An 18,391-nucleotide genomic window follows, 5' to 3' on the forward strand; every position below is an offset into this window, starting at 1 on the left:
ACTGCAGTGATGTATAAAAAGAGTGATGTAAAGGGTGATCAGAAGACCAGCAGGTTCCATCCTCTCATTTTAAAGATGAGGAAACTCAGTTTAAGGGAAGGTCAAAAACTTTTCTAAGGTATTCTCAAGGATCAGAAGCAGTATTTGAACTCAGGATCTTAGATTATAGAATGCACGCTCATTCCACTGTATCCTTGCTAGGATGGAGACAGGTTGTCATTTGGTTAATAAAGATATATAATAATTATAATAATTACATTGTTATAATAATATAATAAAATGGATCTACAGAGTACCAATTGTTCTTTGACTTAGGGGCAGTAGGAAACCATTGAAAGTTTTTGAGGAAGGGTGGCAAACTCAGTTCTATATTTCAGCAATTTCATTTTGTCAGGATTGTGGTAGAAGGAATGGAGGGAGCAAGAACTGCCCCCCGTGCCTATAGCCTTTGCCAAGTAGAACTCCCTTTGTCACCAGACAGTGTTACTGAAATATCAGAAAGCTGAGTAATAACAGACCTACCCCATTATCAGAACCTAACTCCAGGGCTTTAAGTCACACCTCTCCCTTAGATCCTGCTTTCATGAGTATTAGAAAAGGAGTCAGGTCTTCATAAAGCCAAAGTCAGTCATCAGACTCAGCACTTTTCATCTTCAAAGCATGACCAGTCCCATCAATCACTCCTCTCCATCTACCTCCAAGTTATAAAAATCAACATAACCCATACATTAGGGTTGTGAAACCAAGACAGAAGAGACAGGGGACTTGCCTGGGGCCATAGACAGACTGGAGCAACTCTCAGACTGAAACCCAAGACTCTTGGACTATAGCCTTCGGAGGCTTCCTTACCTCTTATCAGAAATAATCAAAATAAATAATGAAGTATCTTCCAGGAGGCCTAAATCGATCCTTTTTAGAGAAGCTTCCAAATACTCATGGATTCCCTGATCAATCTCCCACTCCATTTTCCAAATTTACCTCTGAGAGTTATTTCTGGTAAGATGGAAAACCTTTCCTCCCTATTTAGGGAAAGGGATAGAGACTAGACCTATGATTTCATTCTTGCCCATTGCAAAGAGAACAGTTGTCATTAAGATTATTTACAGCTCTCCCTTTCCCTCTCTCTTTTTTCTCTTTCCCTCTTCTCCCCTTCTCTCTCTTCCTCTCCATCTCCCTCTTCTCTCTCCCATATAAAGAAAACATAAGCTTCAATGCCTCAAATTTTAGTGGGTAAAATAAGGATGAGGTATCTATTTGCTTCTTAGATTTGGTAAGAGAAGGGGTAAGGACTGGATCTGTGACTTCCCTAATAAAGGGAAATCCTTCTCATAATGCAAGGCAATAGATCTTCTGCACCTTAAAAATCTTGGAGAATATTCTGTAGTCCTGACAGACCTGTCCAGAATGGTCAGGGCATGAATCCAAGTCTTCATGGATTCAAGGTTAGCTCTCCACCTGCCACATACTTATTACCCTACATTGCAAAAAATAAAATATTTTCTAGGAGAACCCACAGGCAACTAACCTTTTCCTAAAAGATCACACCAAAAATATGACACCAAAAATATAAAGCAAACTGCTCCAAAAGCCAAGAAATACTAATTAACATTCTTTTTCTAATAACAGCCTCATTCTTATCCATAATTTCCTTTATGGAGTGGATGTCAGATTGTTTTAAGATCCTACTGGCAGTTAATAATAAAAAAAAAGATTGGCAAAGCACTTGGGTTAGATGATGTTTGAACTATGAACATTTATGAGTGCTTATCTTATTTGATTCTTCCAGGTGTCTCTGAACTTAGGGGTTGAGTTGTAACATTCCCATTATACAGATAAGGAATACAAGTTAAATGACTTGCTTGTCAAAGCTTCCATTCTTATATTCTTTTGACTTCTCCTTTTCTCACAAAAACCCGACAGTGGATTTTGTTTTCACTTTATTCCTTTAAGGGATCCCAAATCATTTCAGATTTTATTTTGTATACCAGATGTAGTGCCCTTTTGAGAACTATAATTACCTCTACTCACTGGGTCCAGCATAGAGAAATGAAGGAATGCATAATTTAAAGGGCAATTAAGAGAGAATTAGGAAAGAAAGGAAGATCCTGAGACTAATCCATTTCATGGGTTTTCTCTATAGATTACCATACCAAATTGATTGACTTAAAGGAAGGTCAAATTAGCTGACTCCAATGAAATAAGGTTCATAATGGAGGCAGTCAAACAGGATTAGCTACCATGTTACTTGCTTGTCTAATTAAAATTAGGTAACAGAACAACCAGATGAAGGGGAGAAAGAAAGGGATTAATGTCAATGAACCAATGAAAATTATAATTTATTCCTCAAATGAAATACAACTTCTGAAATTCTTAGTGTGGTTCGTTTCAGTTGTTCATTCCTAGACAACAAGAACCATTTGGGTTAGGTCTTTATTTTAAATTCAATATTTTTACTATGAGGATAGCTCTACTTATACCAGTCCATTGATTATTGTAATCATCTTAATTCTAACCTATGCTAGAGCAGGGAAAGAATGAATGATATCAACTTCAACAAGTTTTTAAAGTCAACAGTACTCTATATGAAGCAGTCTATTGACCTAAAGGCTAAAAGAGTTGTATCCCAGTCTATTTCAAAATTCAGGGATTAATGGATAGATACTATATCCTGTGAGGCAGGAATTTGGGAGAAGGTATCACTGGAGCCCAGAAGTGATCGAAGGTCAAGGTAAAGAATATCCTGTTCCTAGGACAGCAACTGAGAGGTGTTGGCAGCAATGGCTAAGTGTAATTCGCCTACCTGAGTTTTCTAAGTGATTAATCTACTTTATCTAGGTCACAGACATAGATAAAGAGAAGGATCATAGAGTTAGAGATTTAAAGCTAGAAGAGGTCTTAGAGCTCATCTGGTTCATCCCTCCCATTTTGCAGAGAAGATAGGAGCAGAAAGGTGATGACTTAATCATTTCAGAAAGAACCCCTTTCCTCTGACTAAAAATCTACTCCTCTTGCCACTCTACTTTTCAGTAATTCCCACCCTTCCTTTTACGGGTGCCCTTAGTGCACTTTGGCAATGTCCTTGGTTTGTGGTTCACTCGGTAGTCATTTGACTTGGGGCAAGCCAGTAAACTCTGAACTGATTTCCTATAAATAAAATGAAAATCACTATTTTAAAATAAGTCTCTCTTTAGAAGACCTAGACTGAAATTTCAGTTCTTTACTTCTAACTGTGTGACCTTGGGTGAGTCACTTACCCCTGTTTTGTAAAATGAATATATTTACATTAGTGGAGTGAAGAAAGCACTTTGCAAAACTTTTTTTGGGGGGGAGGAGTATCAACAAAGTGAAATAAGTCATTCAAGATCACATAGCTAGTTAATGGTAGGACTTAGGACAGACTCCTCCCATATGGAACCCTTATTTCCATGGCCACAGCAGCAATAATAAATAATTGCTATCCTGTCTGCATCACAGGACTGATATTTGGAACAAATGAGGCATTTAGGAGATGGAGGGAAGAGGTAGAGACTTGTTTCTTAGAGAGCTCTTAGGAGTGATCAACTCTCCTTAACCTTGATGTCCTAACTGGGACTCAGATTTCAAATGTTTGAATCCAAGGAATACTCTTTATTGCTGTCCATTCCTATCACATAACACCCTGGGGCATATACATATATATATATATGCAAATTAAGTCAACAATACAAGATTATAGTCTTTAACAACCCTTCCTTAAAAGGATAGTAGGAAAATGTTGCTTAGATACTCATAATTATAATGATAGCAAGCATTTCTGTGATAGTTTTAGGTATGCAAATTGGTTTATATCTCCTTCCATCCTCACAATGACTCTAGGAAACAGGTGCTATTCATTATCTCCCATTTTACAGATGAGGAAAACTGAGAATGAAAGAGGTTGAATGATGTGCTCAAGGTCATACAGCTAATAAGTATCTGAGGCAGATCTTCTGACCCCCAGATCTGCTACTCCATCTACTATGCCTCTTGATAGGTAGAACAAATTAGTTCTAATATTTTTTGGTTCTCCCATTTGGTTCTCCCATTCAGACTTATCCCTACTCTAACCATAAATTCTTCAGAAATGATTTTTTTAAAACGTCTCAACACTATTGTGGCCATGTTTGACCCATCTCTTGTCTTTCTCTGTTATGTGATTTGCCATCCTTGACGATGTCTTTTTTTTTTCTCCCATCTTGGACAAGTCATGCTGATGATAGACTCTAATCTGCATACATACCAGGTATCTCTCAAGCTGACCTTTGAGGTCACTTGTCATGTGATTACCAAAATTCCTAACACTTGAAAACCTGTTTCTCTTAGTTCCCTGGTCCCCCTTTTCCCACACCCTTCCTTATTCCTAGTTTTCTCTAAAGCTCCATTCCAATATTCCCAATTGTTCCCTGGACTTGAGTCTTAACTATCCCATAAATCAAATTCATCCTTTACCTTCTTCAAATTCAGCTTTATTCTTGGCTTCTGCTTAGATCATAATAATGCTTTAAGCTATACATAATTCATAACCAGTCATATTTATCATTTCCCTATTTCTCAGACACATTTTGACCCTACTGCCACTATTTCAGTTCAGGCCTTAAGGATGTTAGAAAATCTGTTTAAAATGTTTTTCTAAATGTGGGTACTGTTCTCATAGGTTCATCTCAGCTCCTCTAAATAGATATTATTCCAGAACTGTCCCCAAATACAATGTCCTCTGCATTGAAGGGTTGTTGTTTAGTCATTTCAGATGTGTCGGACTCTTTGTGACCCCATTTGGGGTTTTCAGGGTCTGCCATTTCCTTCTCTAGTTCATTTTATAGATGTGGAAACAGGCAAATAGAGTTAAATGACTTGCCCAGGGACTCACAGTTAGTAAGTATCTGAGGCTAACTATCACAAGTTCTCTCTCTTTTATAGCAAATACAGTCCAGCAAAATGAGTCTAACCATTGATCATGTCTGAAAATATCTATTTCATTCTGCATCTCTAAATCAGTATTTGTCCAATCAGTGGTAGTACAAATTGGTCTTCTAAAATCATGGTTATTATTTATGCTGTTCCAAGCACTGTGCTAATTATACTAAGGATACAATGAAAGACAAAAAAATAAATAAGAAATATGGACCTGTGAGGTCTCCGAGAAAATCACAGATGTTTAAAACCCTAAAGGCATGGGTTTTAACATCCTAAAATGGAATAGTGGTAGTGGGGTCAAAATGAGACTGAGGAAGAAGGAGGTGATAAAGATGGCAGAGAGTATAGGTAGCTTAGAGCAGGGATGGGGAAGCTTTTTCTTACCAAGGGCCATGTGGATATTTATAACACCATTGTTGATCTATATTTGGTCAAAAATTTCATTAATTCACCCCTGAAAAGCACCTGGATTTATTGAATTTTGAATTCCACCTTTTGTTGCCTTGGCAATGCTAGATCAATGTGGCCCATGGGCTGAAGGTTCCCTGCCTCTGGTTTAGAGTATTATTATGGCCTGAACAGAAACCAGGAATAAAGCAGGGTTTGAAGCTGAGGACATGGTTGAGCCAGCTCTCCTAGCATGCCACTCATCTCATTAGAAGGACAAATAGATGGGCAGATAAAGCAATATGGAGGGAAAGGAGAGGAGCATCTGGAATAACTTAAGATGAACATTTTCAGATATGACCAATGGGTGCATTTTTTTGCTGAACTAGATTTATTTGTTAGAAGGGAGAAAGACTTGTGATAGCGATGCCTGAAAAAGATGAAAAATGCATGTATTCAAACATAAAAATAGAGGAATTTATGACATGTAGAAGCTATGTCCTAATCCCAAGGCTGCTTTTGGGAAGTTTCCTTATACCAACAAAAGAATAAAATGGTGGCAGTAGCAAGAGATAGCAAACAAATAGGTGTATACAAATAAGATAGCAATAAAATAAATTGAGAAAAATTAATAAAGAGTGTTAAGGGTAATCAGAAAGGCTCCTTGCAGAAGGTAAGATTTTAGCTGGGACATGAAGGAAGCCAAGTAATTCAGGATATGATTCAAATCTCACCTTGAACATTGACCAGTTATGTGGCCCTTAATATGTATGCCAATGATCCTTGCTAAGCCTAGTTTCCTCATCTATAAAATGGAAATGATAATATCATCTGTTTAATAAGATTGTTGTGAGAATCAAAGGTAAAATCACATTTATTAAAATATTAGTCTTCTAAATGCTCAAAGGATATGCAAAGGCAATTTACACATGAGGAAATCAAAGCAATCCATAGTCATATGAAAAATTGCTCTAAATCATTACTTATTAGAGAAATGCAAATGAAAGCTCCTCTGAGATTCCACCTCATACCTCTCAGACTGGCCAATATGACCAGAAAGGACAATGATCAATGTTGGAAGGGATGTGGGAAATCTGGGACACTAATACATTGTTGGTGGAACTGTGAACTCATCCAACCTTTCTGGAGAGAAATTTGAAATTATGCCCAAAGGGCAACAAAAATGTGCATACCCTTTGATCCAGCAATACCACTACTGGGTCTATACCCTGAAAAGATGATGGAAAAAGGGTAAAAACATCACCTGTACAAAATTATTTATAGCAGCCCTGTTTGTGGTGACAAAGAATTAGAAATTAAGTAAATGTCCTTCCATTGGGGAATGGCTTAGCAAACTGTGGTGTATGTATGTCATGGAACACTGTTGTTCTATTATGGGAATTCTGGGAAGCCTGGAGGGATTTGCATGAACTGATGCTGAGAGAGATGAGCAGAACCAGAAAAACACTGTCCACCCTAACAGCAACTTGGGGGGTGATGATGAACCTTGATGGACTCACTCATTCCATCAGTGCAACAATCAGGGACAATTTGGGGGTATATGCGACGGAGAAGACCATCTATTACCAGAGGAAAATGTCATGGAGTTGGAACAAAGGCCAAAGACTGACTATTACCTTTAATTTAGAAAACAACAACAACTGATATCTGATATAATTCTATCTCTTATATTTCATTTTTCTTCCTTACGGATCTGACTCCTCTCTCATCACATTCATAATGTACACCATGGAAACAATGGAAAGACTAACACACTGCCTTCTGTGGCGGGGGGGAGATTGGGGGAAAATTGTAAAACTCAAAATCTTAAAGAAAAAAAATCTTAGTCCTCTCAATAATGAGAGGAAATATAGTTCCCTGGAAGGAATCGGAGACTCATTCAAGTTCTGCATGTGTCCCCCAAATATTTGTGTCACCTTGGTCTAGCTGAACCTCTGTAACCTTAGTTTGTGCCATTAGAAAATGAGGAGTTGGGACTAGTTGATTTCAATGGTCCATTTCTGCTCCTAAATCTAGGATTCTTGGGTCAGTTTTAATTATCATTATCATCTCCAAGGACCCATCTAGCTCTTTGATCTTGTGACTTTCACTAAATCTACTAAATAAAACAAAGTAAGGCCTATAACTTTAGTATAAATTTAAGAGAGGCCCAGTGAGGGACAGGACCAGACAGGATGGACAAAGGCATGAATGGTAGTTTCATTGCCCCAAGCCATGGTTATGTGGTCAACTGGGGTGAGTCACTGGTGGATTGATAGATAATTTTATGATGCAGCTGGGATTCCCTCAGATTTAGTCATTTCCAGGTGAATTTGCAGTTTAATAATTAACCTGGTAAGTTGTTTTTTTTCCCTCTAAGGAGGTCACTGCTACAACTTAACTTCCCCTTTGTCATCACATAATGCAACTAGATATTAAACTGTAAAGGATGTTCTTTTGGCATGTCTCCAAGTTAGATGACTTTTTACCTCTTTCTATCAGAGTCTCTCCTTCGTTCTTTTACTACTTCAGGGAGGTTCCCTTTGGAGTCAACGTTACACACTCCCTCACCTGCATTGTTTAGTCTGCCAAGCACATGCCTGCCCTTTTCAAATCATAGGAGAATTCTCTATTTAATATCTGGTGTCTTACTTTCATCTCCCATCCTTCTCCTCTCCTTACCTGTGCCATATCATCTATAGAAATAGAAAAGCAAGTTCCTATCTGGAAGTTGTATCAGGAAACTTAAAGATAAGATCAAAAGAAAGACAACCTGTTCAGTTTACAGGATTTAGGTAACCTGAGACTCACACTGTTTATCCGGTCCAAAAAACAGGACCTATAATTTTATTGATATGGGGCACTTCCAATAAGAAAAGCTGGCCTATCAAACTGTTCCATAGCTTACTATCTTAAGAGAGCTGGGGCATTTGGGGTATTTGTCCAATGTCACAAAATCAGATAGATGTCAGAAGCTAGACTTGAGCCCAAGGTCTCTAGCTAGTCTTTATTCCAAGGCTAGCTGTATTCACTAAGCCATGATTCCTGCCTTGCTATTTTCCATGTTAATATTACAAAATAAATTTAGAGGGGCAGCTAGGTGGCTCAGTGGATAGAGCATCAGCCCTGGAGTCTGGAGGAGCTGAGTTCAAATCCGGCCTCAGACACTTAATAATTACCTAGCTGTGTGGCCTTGGGCAAGCCACTTAACCCCATCGCCTTGCCAAAAAAAAAAAAAACTAATAAATAATAAATTTAGAATTGTGGGATATAAAGGTAGAAGGGACCTAAGAGATAATGTCAGTCCATCCCCATTGATTTATAGATGAGAAAACTGAGACCCTCTTTAGACCCACTTTAGTGGAAATTTTTGCCCAAAGGCAAGAAGTTAAATCTTTTCAAAATCCTGAGCTTTTACCCCCAAGCTAGGCTGGTTTTTAAAGCCATTTCCTATAGCACCACAACTCTTTTCAGTTACTTTTCAGTTGCAACTTAAATCTGCTCTTTGGTGTCTTCTCATTCTCCTTGATGCTAAATTTTCGCCCTTCTCACCTCCACCCCCAGCCTCAAAAATATTGGTCACTATCATTTCAGTGGAAGAAAAAGGAACTTCTTTCCTTTTTTTTTTTATTCTATAGAAGTTGGTTAAGTTTGCTTAGCTTATGGCTGTATACAGATTGTAGAGGGGGTTATTGATTTGTCCTCTACAACATTAATTTTATTCAAAAATTAAAACTGTAGGATATATTGCAAGTGATTTTTAAAGATCCACTTCCTTTATCCAGTCTAAAAGAGGAAGGCAATATGAACTGATTACAAATCTGCCATTAAACTATTTCAATTTTTTCTAATCTGCTTTCAAAAATCTATTTTTGATTTTAATCCCTTAATAATAATTATTATTTTCTAGAACCTTGATGAGTTTGTTTTCAGAGTATGATTAGTTACCTTGGAGAGATATCCTTTCCCTCTTGTATTTATTGCTGTTTATTGGCAATAATAATAATAGAAATGATCAGACTCCCCTTTCTCAAGGTGCATTGCAAGTGTTATCACAGGTGTCTTTATCTCCTTTCCATATTATTATTCTAGAAGTCTAAGAAATCTGTTTAGTTCAAAGACTCTACATCCAAACTCAAAGACTCTTGTGAGATATGTCATTCTTCCCTCTTCCACAGTTCCTTCCTTTTCTAGTTAAAGAAATCAAGGCCCAGGGAATTTTTTTTTCTTTACAAAATTATTTTTCCCTCAGGGCTAGTACGAAAACTTCTAAGAGATATATATATATTCTAAAACAAATAATGGAAGCTTATTTAATAAACACTAATGAGTGATAATGCCAGTTATGTTTACAAAAATAGACTCTTTGCAAGTTTTCTGATAACATAGCAGACACATTATCATTTTGTCTTTGTACTCCACTATCTAGTACAATGTTTGACCTGCGGTAGGTTCCTAATAAATTATTTCTGATTGATGTGAAGCCTTCCATTTTTCGAATGTATTTCAGTGAAAATGCAAGGACTCTCAGAAGCTTTTTCCAAGACAGAAAATTAAGGTCTGGCTAAAATAAGCCTTCCTCTATGTCTGTGAAAATTCACCTATCAACAGTCTGTAAAATGAGACCCAATTTAGTGTTCAACAATTCATAGAAAATGTGAAATCTCATACTTTTGTATGTCTGACTTTTGAAATTTTATCTTTGGTCCAAAGGCTGAGGTGTTTTCTGTTTGACTATGGCACATTGCAGTCACATTTCCTTATTATTTTCCTATATTTTCTTTGAATTATTAAGCAATCAATTAATCAACAAATCTTTATCAAGTATCTGCTATTTGCCAGACACTGTAGAGATACAAAGACAGTAGGGACCCAGAGACAGAACTGAAAGTCTGGCCAGGAGAAACATCATGTACAAGAACTCTGCGCCACATGGATCTGGTACCTTCTTTTGTCACAGAATTTTGAAATTACAGTTCACTAAAGTAGCCATCTGATCATAACTTATCCCAGAAAAGGAGCCCATACTATTACATACCCACTAAGTAGCCACTGGCCTCTGTTTGAATCCCATAGAGGACAAACTCATCACTTCTGAGAGCAGTGCATTCCATTTTTCTACATCAAGACTCAGTTTACCTTTCTGAAACTTTTGTCCATTGTTCCTGCTCAAGCAGAAAGGATGATTTTTTTTTCTTCCTTTCCATTAGATTTAAAATATTGGCACTCTAAGATGGAATGACACATCTCAGAAGGAAATAATTTTCTTTTGTACTCCTATCACCCAGCACAATGCCTTTCATATAGCAGATGCTTAATAATGTGTGTTGAATCATTTTTCTTTTTGAAAATATAGTCTAGTAACCTGATTCCAATCATTGTATTGTATTCCCTGGTGGGTCATTCTGAGCAATTCTGCTGTCCTTATCAATGTATCATTCATTCATAGATGTTTTAGAATTGTAATAGCATCTGAGGCTGGATTTGAGCTCAGATCCTCAGGGCTGGTGCTCTATCCACAGATTCACTTTTGAAGATTTCAGATGACAAATTTTTTACATGTGCATACCCACACATACACATGCACATACATACACACACATACCCCTACAGGCATGCACACATATGTATATCCACACATACATGTATATGCACACATATACAGGCACACAAGCACACATACACACACACACCCCAATTTCTATTTAAATCATATCAAGTTCTCTAAACAGAAATCCCTGCCTTGTTGGTTGTTTTGGGGACATATAAAGAAAATGGAATGTATCCCTGTTTAAAAAATAAAAGCCCTCCCAAAACATTCTGAATGGAATCAAAAGAGATTATGTTTCTTGGTTGTAAGTGATAAGGGGTGCGGGTGCGGGTGGGGGTGGGGGTGCGGTGTCAGTTTTAGGAGATCTCATTTCAAGTGCAGCCTTGGTTTTTATGTGTGTGTGGGAATGGAGTTAAAGGAAAACACAGCTGAGGCTGGAGGCTAACTCTTCCTGTCTAACCTGTTCATTTCCAGGCTGAGTCAGCCCTGGCCAGAAATGTGCTTTTTAAACCAACTTCCAGTGAAATCCATATGGGAATTCCAGCATATTCATTCTCCTTGTAGTCTCTAAACAGCTAATCTTAAAAAACACATTCCCTCTTTCCCTCCCCCCCCCAACCCCTCCACCATCTCTGGAGAAATCCTCCTGGGAGGGGGGTGGAGAACATTGTCTGTCCCTCCCGGAGTTCTCCTTCTCTGGAGGGAAGGAGTGGAATGGGGAGGTGTCCTTCTGCTGATGTCAGTAATGTGTCAGCAGTGGGAGGTCAGGTCTGTGAAACCCAGTTACACCTAGGAAAGTGTGATGAAACTGAGGCCAGAGCTCCTTTAGGAAGCACCTGAGGTGAGGGGGGGGAGAAGAAAGAAACCTAGGGGGCTTTCCTCCCCTTCCTCTGCTGCTCTGGAAGACTGGGGATGTTTCAAAGGATCGCATTTCCCTTCTGGATCTTTTAACAAATAGGTATGTCTTTTCATAACTTTCGTTTTGTTTGGATTTTCCTCTGGACTCTTTGAACCCGGAGCAGGTTTAGGGGTGTAGTTAGTTCCATGTGCCCTTGTGGAGGGGGTGAGGGAGCATGGGGGGGGGGAGTGATATGTGTTTGATTTTTTTCCTATATGTGTGTGTTTGGGAGGAAAAGAGCCGGACAATTATCCTGTTGCTAGTTCCACATTCATTCTAGTGAATATTAGAATACTCTTATCCTGGGGACTCCAGAAACAACAATATGGGGCTTCATTCTAATTCAATAGAAAAATTTCAGCCCCACTTGGACAACTGATAACCTGGACAACCTTATTATGCTTTAAATGAGGACAACCTTATTATGCTTTAAAAAATCCAGCTTTCACCTTTTGGAACTCAAACAAGGGACTAACAATGACTTGAGATCTGTAGACTAATGATTCAATAAGAATCAAATGGAGTTTTATTTTTCCTATTGCAGAGAAAGAAGGTTTCTACTATGTGGAACATTCTGAAGTTCACAGTCAGTGGGAGAGCCCCAAGGAACCAGCAGGTCTAGACAGAGAGCATTATTAATGAACTTGATAACATAAGTCCATTTAAAATGGAGCTAGGCATCTTTAATTTCAAGAGTCAGGTGCTTTCATCAAAGCTTATTAAGTTTTCAGGAAGACTTGTGTTAATTGTTTAGGATCAAACATTTCAGTTTAATAATAAACTGTATAAGATGCCCTCCTTGTACTTTTCCTTTCCTACGGAAGGAATGTCTTCTTTTAGCCTGTATTTTTGCATAGAATTTCCACAGGTTGCAGGGGGACAGAGAAGGTGACAGCGGTCTGGGGTACCCCAGTACCCCAGAAATAATGCAAGCTCAATTTTACTTTCACTTTGCTACTGCATGTTTCTGAAATGTATTCCTCCAGGGTCCTTTGGAAGCATTCGTTCTTAGACTTTGCTTTGAGAGCACCAGCACATGCTGGCCCTAGATAAGAAATAAGCTTCCAATTCACTGCAATCTAGAGGGATTTAATCATTCTTACTAGTTTGGTTTAGTCAAACTCAAATTCTTGAAGGAAGGGGAAAGGGAAATGGCAGTAGAAAAAAGGGCTGAAGTTTTCCTTGAACTTGGCCTTGGGGCTTCTGATCATCCCTTTGCTCCCCCTTCCAACAATCTGACCACTCCACCTTTAGTCTTCAGTGTTTCCTATCTACAAAATGAGGGGTTTGAAAATCATAGATCTTATCTCTCATTTGGGGATTCTAGTTTGCATTTTATCTGCACAGATTCGAAATTAAATGGCACAAAGAAAACTTATCAGCAAGGTAAAATGCATAGTAGATTAGAGCTAGTTAGACTTACTGTTAAAATCTACACTAAGCTCAGTGGGTGCCTCTCTGGCATGATTCTGATAAGAAGAGAGTCGGATTTGAGCTATGTTTATGTTCACTTGGGTTTGGGGCTATAAAGACTTTGAACAGAGATAATGTATTTATCTGTATTTATTTACAAATTGGTTTCTTGGTGTTTTAATAACTAATTGACCTTACACTCAAGGATCTAGAAATCACTTAAACTCAAAGAGCCTTTCTTTAGTCATCTATAAAATGGACACAGTATCCATGTAACCTATCTATTAATGATATTCATGAAATAAGGGATGTATAGAACATTGAAAGTTTTAATGGGACACATAAAGGTCATTATTTAACCTTTTAAAACTGAAAATACTTTGGTTTTCTGTCCTTTTATTATTTAGTTATTTCAATGGAAACAGCTGGAGAACTTATATTTCCGTGAAAAGAAATTTGCTGTTGAAGTTCATGACCCTCGAAGGTAAGAATTATGATTGTTTTCCTAGATGGAGAGGAATGGACTGTTTTGAAAATGAAATTGAAAAGTAGCCATCGAATTAGGATGATTTTTCCTTTGGCCATTCTTTCCCTCCCCCTCCACCAAATATTTGGCCAGTTTCTAGTTGTTAGGATTTGGATTGAATTTATTGTTCACTGAGAGCTTGGAAATGGGGAAGAGACTAGTATGCAGGGGAACCTACATTGTGACTTGGTTGGGCCCTGCTTAATGGGGACAGATGACTGTGAGCAAGTCATTTTACCTTTTGGAGCCCATTTCCTCATCTGGAGATAATCCTATCAATTTCCTCACATTTTGTATGACTTCGGTCAGATAATACAAATGATACAGACTTTTGGAATACCTTATGTAAAGAACTTTGTCCCAAAGCATCAAGTTTTTAATTATGGTACCAGAATCTGTTTATAGAAACTTGTAATCTGCTTTGAAATGATAGGGAAAAGAAACCATGGCAAAAACAAGGAAACCAAAGAAAACCTCATCTATTAAAAGCTTTTCTCTATTAGGAAAAACAAAATAAACCAAACCATATCTCTGTGGACCACAGTTCAACTGAAAACCACAGCTTATGTTTTTAGGAGTTAGTTTGGAATAATAGATAGAGTCCTGGGTCAGGAATCATCCAGATCTGGCTCAAATCCTGTCTAAGGTATTTATTAACTGGGTTACCAAGAGTAAATCATGTCATTTACCCAAGCCTCAATTTTCCTCCATATCAGAGAAGAATAATACTAGTAGTTCTCATCTCAATAGGATATTGTAAGGTTTCCTTCACAAGATACATGATAAAGGATTTTTTTAAAATAAATGCTCTATATTAATATTGAGTGTCTGTGCAAGGGGTGAATATTAATATTGAGTGTCTGTGAAGATGGGAGGGGAAGGAGAGAATATAGAGACAAAAATGAAGCTGTCTCTGACTTCAGGGAGTTTACAGTATACCAGGGAGATAACATTAGAATAAAAAAAGCATATACCAAACAAATACATTATTTGGGGGGGGGGGGATAGGGTGCTAGCAGCTAGGGAATCAGAAAGACCTTATTAGAAAAGCTTAAATGGATTTTTGAGGGAAGTAAAGGACAAAGATGCCAGAAATCATTCCAGGCAAAAGAGGTAGCCAATGCAAAGGCACAGAAATTGGAGATGGTGGGTATCACATGTGAGCAGCAGCATCGAGACCAGTAGGCTCAATTGCAGAGTCTGAGATTAAAAGGATATAATAATATACTTTTTGTAATAAGGATGGGAAAGACTAAAAATAGAAGACAATTCTGATGTACTAAATAATCAGAACTCTAGACCCAGCGGTTTTGAAGGCCCTACTTACCGATCCAGCCCTGCCATTAATTCAATTGCATTGAACAAGCTGGCCTCTCTTCTGCACCTCAGTTTTCTCACATGTCAAAGAGGATCTTGGGATTGAACATCCTCATAATAAATCTACAAAATTAGCCCCTTGTCTTCTGTCTTCCATTTCCTCATCTATAAAATATTGATAAGCCCTGGCTTCTTGAGAAGGTTATGCATCAATAGAGATTTTTAAATGGGGGGCAGTCCTTCTAATATGCCTATCACTTAGCTTTTTTTTTTTTTGCAAGGCAGTGGGGTTAAGTGGCTTGCCCAAGGCCACACAGCTAGGTAATTAAGTGTCTGAGGCCAGATTTGAACTCAGGTCCTCCTGACTCCAGGGCCGGTGCTCTATCCACTGTGCCACCTAGCCACCCCTCCTACTTAGCTTTTTTAAAAAAAATTTCAGACTATACACGGATGTATTACCCAAGTTAAGACTGAGCTCAGCGCTCACCTTTCCAGCCCCCCACAGAAGCTGATGCCTTCCCTCTTTAGGATCATCTTTCATTTCCACTGTGTTGATCATGTTCAATCCATTATTTGCATATTGCCCCCCCCAAGGTAAGCTCCCTGAGGGCAGACACCATATTTTTGTCTTTCTTTGGCTCCTCCTTGCTCAACAGATTGTCTGGCATCCTATAAGACCTAATGCTTGTTGATTGACTTTTTTTTTAATCATAAAAGGAGAAACTTGTAATAGTATTGACAGCAGAAGATCCTAAGTGACTTAAAAAAATAACTCACTAGGTACAGTTTTACCTGGTGCTGGGCCCCTAGATGAAAGACACCTTACTTTAACATTCATGCTGAACGTTTTAGAATTTCGGTATCAAGAAGAACCTTTGGGCAGAGCGGACTCTTCGTGCAGACCTGGTATGCCAACGCTTCTCTCATCAAATCCATCTGGGTGATGGCAATCAGTCAACACCAGTTTTACTTGGACAGGAAACAGAGCAAAGTAAGTTAACAGATGTATTATTGTGGGGAGGGAGGGGAAGGGGAGGTGGTGGGGAATCCAACTCCCTTGTTTAGTTTCTAAATAGAGAGACTTACCCAATAGATAAGTTACTTGCAGAAGAGAACACGCCTCCATTTAGCTTTCTTTTGATGACTGCAGTCTATTTTAAAGTTTTCCTGTGAAGGGGGGAGAAAAGATGTGGAAATATATAAATGTGTGAAAACAGATGTTTACATGCATCTTAGTATTCATATATCCTCTGAAATATCTTGGTTCCTCGCTTGTGAAGCTGTTATGATGACATGAGTAACGAAGAAAAAACAATCATCTAACAACGTATACCATGTAAATCCTACTCCTTACCTCCAGGTCCCCACACCACTTGGAACAAAGAAAATATTGTTAAGCTGAACCAACTGGCTTATGAAAATGTATACAATATTCTGACTAACAGAATCCAACATTTCTTTACCCATAGCCTTCCTCTTACCTCCTCTCCACCAAGAGGGAAGACTCATCTGCTCTCTGAGACTGAGATTGGTTTCTTATTTAATTGCTGCCCTTTGAACTGCTTTCTCTGAGAAGAGAAGTCTAGGGCATTATGATTTTTTTCTCTCTTCTCATTAGTTGGGATAATAATAATAAAGAATCCTCTCTTGATCCCTGCAGGCAAAGATTCCTTCTGCCAGGAGTTTAGACGACATCGCCATGGACCTAAGTGAAATAGGAATGCCAAAGGTTTCCAAACTGGTAACTCTGGAGGGAAAAAACCAATTCATCATGGCAAGCAATGGTAGCTTGATCTCCTCAGGTGATTTATTAGATTTAAATGGTTTCTAGTCCCTTATTATTCTGCCCATTGTGGCTTTGTTTAGGCCCATGCCTTTTAAAAGATATTTCCTTAAGCATTTACTTTTTAAGTAATAGTCCCCATTTTTCTCCACTGTATTTTCCAATTAAGAAGAAATCATGATGTGGTAGATTGAGGAAGTCTGAAAGCCCTGTCCTGCTTTTTGACATATTCTGATTGTATGACCCTGGGTGGGTCACTCAGTGCCCCCAACCATTTCTCTTAAGATCTCTGGTTACAGAGGAGTTGCCCTTCTCCTTCGGTAGAGGGAATGTTTATGCTAGGAATTCCCTGAATTGATGAAATCACAGATCTGACCTTTTAAAAAAAGAAAACTCAGTAAAAGAAATAACAAATAATAGATTTTAACATTGTATGAGATTACATACATATCTTCATTCATATATATGTGTGTGTGTGAAAATGACCAAAATAGATCTTTATCTTTCCAATCTCTTTATTTGTTAGTTATAACTTTGTGGGAACTCCTCATCATCTCTCAATTATAACATTGCTGTTGCCTCCCAAATAGCCTCCCTGCTTTATCCTCATTTCTGTCTATCCATCCTCTGCAGAGTTACCTATTAAATGTTCCTAAAACAGAGCTCAGGCCACTCTCCTGCTTGACAGTCTTCTATGGCTCCCTATCACATCTGAGATAAAATGCCAACTAACTCCTGAAGTAGACTTTTATTTAGAACCTTTCATAATTGGGCTCCCACCTACCTTTCCATATCAGTTCATTTCACACTTCTTGCAAGCCATGTTTCATCAAAGCTAGACTGCCATCTCTTTCCTGATATGCCGACGCTTCTCACCAGTTGTAAAATTCTACTTCCCATCTACAAACTTCCCAAAAAGACCTTTCTTGCATGCCTGGAACTCACTTCCTTAATCGCCTTTGCCTCTTAGAATTCCATGTTTCTCACAAAACTCCACTTGAGTTTTGCCTTGTTTCTTGATCCCTTCCCAGGTTCTAGTCTCTCCCCACCCCCAAATAACATGCATTTTGTATATACTTTATATTTATACATGCTTGGTGAAATAGAAACTTTCTGAGGGCAGCGAATGATTCATCTTTGTCTCTGTCTCTAGCTCCTAAGACAAAGTAGGCTTAACAAGTGCTGTTGACAAGTGGAGTTGAATTAAACTGAGTTGAGTTGAAAGAGAACAATCAGATTCTCCATGCTGCCACCTCCCATCCCAATGGAGACGTGTCTCCTAATCCTCTCAGAAGAAAAATCTCTTCTTGGGGCAGTTTCAGAAACCCTATTTATTTTATTTCCAGAAAGTGAAACTTGGGGTGGCTAGGTGTCACAGTGGATAGAGCACTGGCCTTGGAGTCAGGAGCACCTGAGTTCAAATCCGGCCTCAGACACTTAATAATTATCCAGCTGTGTGGCCTTGGGCAAGCCACTTAACCCCATTGCCTTGCAAAATCTAAAAAAAAAAAAAAAGTGAAACAATCAAATACATAGTCTAATGGATAATGAAGTCCTGGATTTGCAATCTAGAAGTCCCCAATT

The 18,391-nt window shown here is 38.4% G+C and overlaps 1 protein-coding gene across 7 annotated transcripts in view; it reads left to right on the forward strand.

Moving 5' to 3' along the window:
- Window positions 1-18,391, forward strand: part of FRMD4B (FERM domain containing 4B) — a 349,156-nt gene that overhangs the window by 309,640 nt on the left and 21,125 nt on the right. For all 7 annotated transcript variants that reach the window (XM_074198763.1, XM_074198761.1, XM_074198757.1 and 4 more), the window contains 3 exons: window positions 13,589-13,665; window positions 15,877-16,015; window positions 16,685-16,826. In XM_074198763.1, coding sequence (XP_074054864.1) covers window positions 13,589-13,665; window positions 15,877-16,015; window positions 16,685-16,826 — 358 coding nt within the window. The remainder of the gene's footprint in view (window positions 1-13,588; window positions 13,666-15,876; window positions 16,016-16,684; window positions 16,827-18,391) is intronic.

This window comes from Macrotis lagotis, chromosome 8 (assembly GCF_037893015.1).
Source record: "Macrotis lagotis isolate mMagLag1 chromosome 8, bilby.v1.9.chrom.fasta, whole genome shotgun sequence".
Taxonomy (NCBI): domain Eukaryota; kingdom Metazoa; phylum Chordata; class Mammalia; order Peramelemorphia; family Peramelidae; genus Macrotis; species Macrotis lagotis.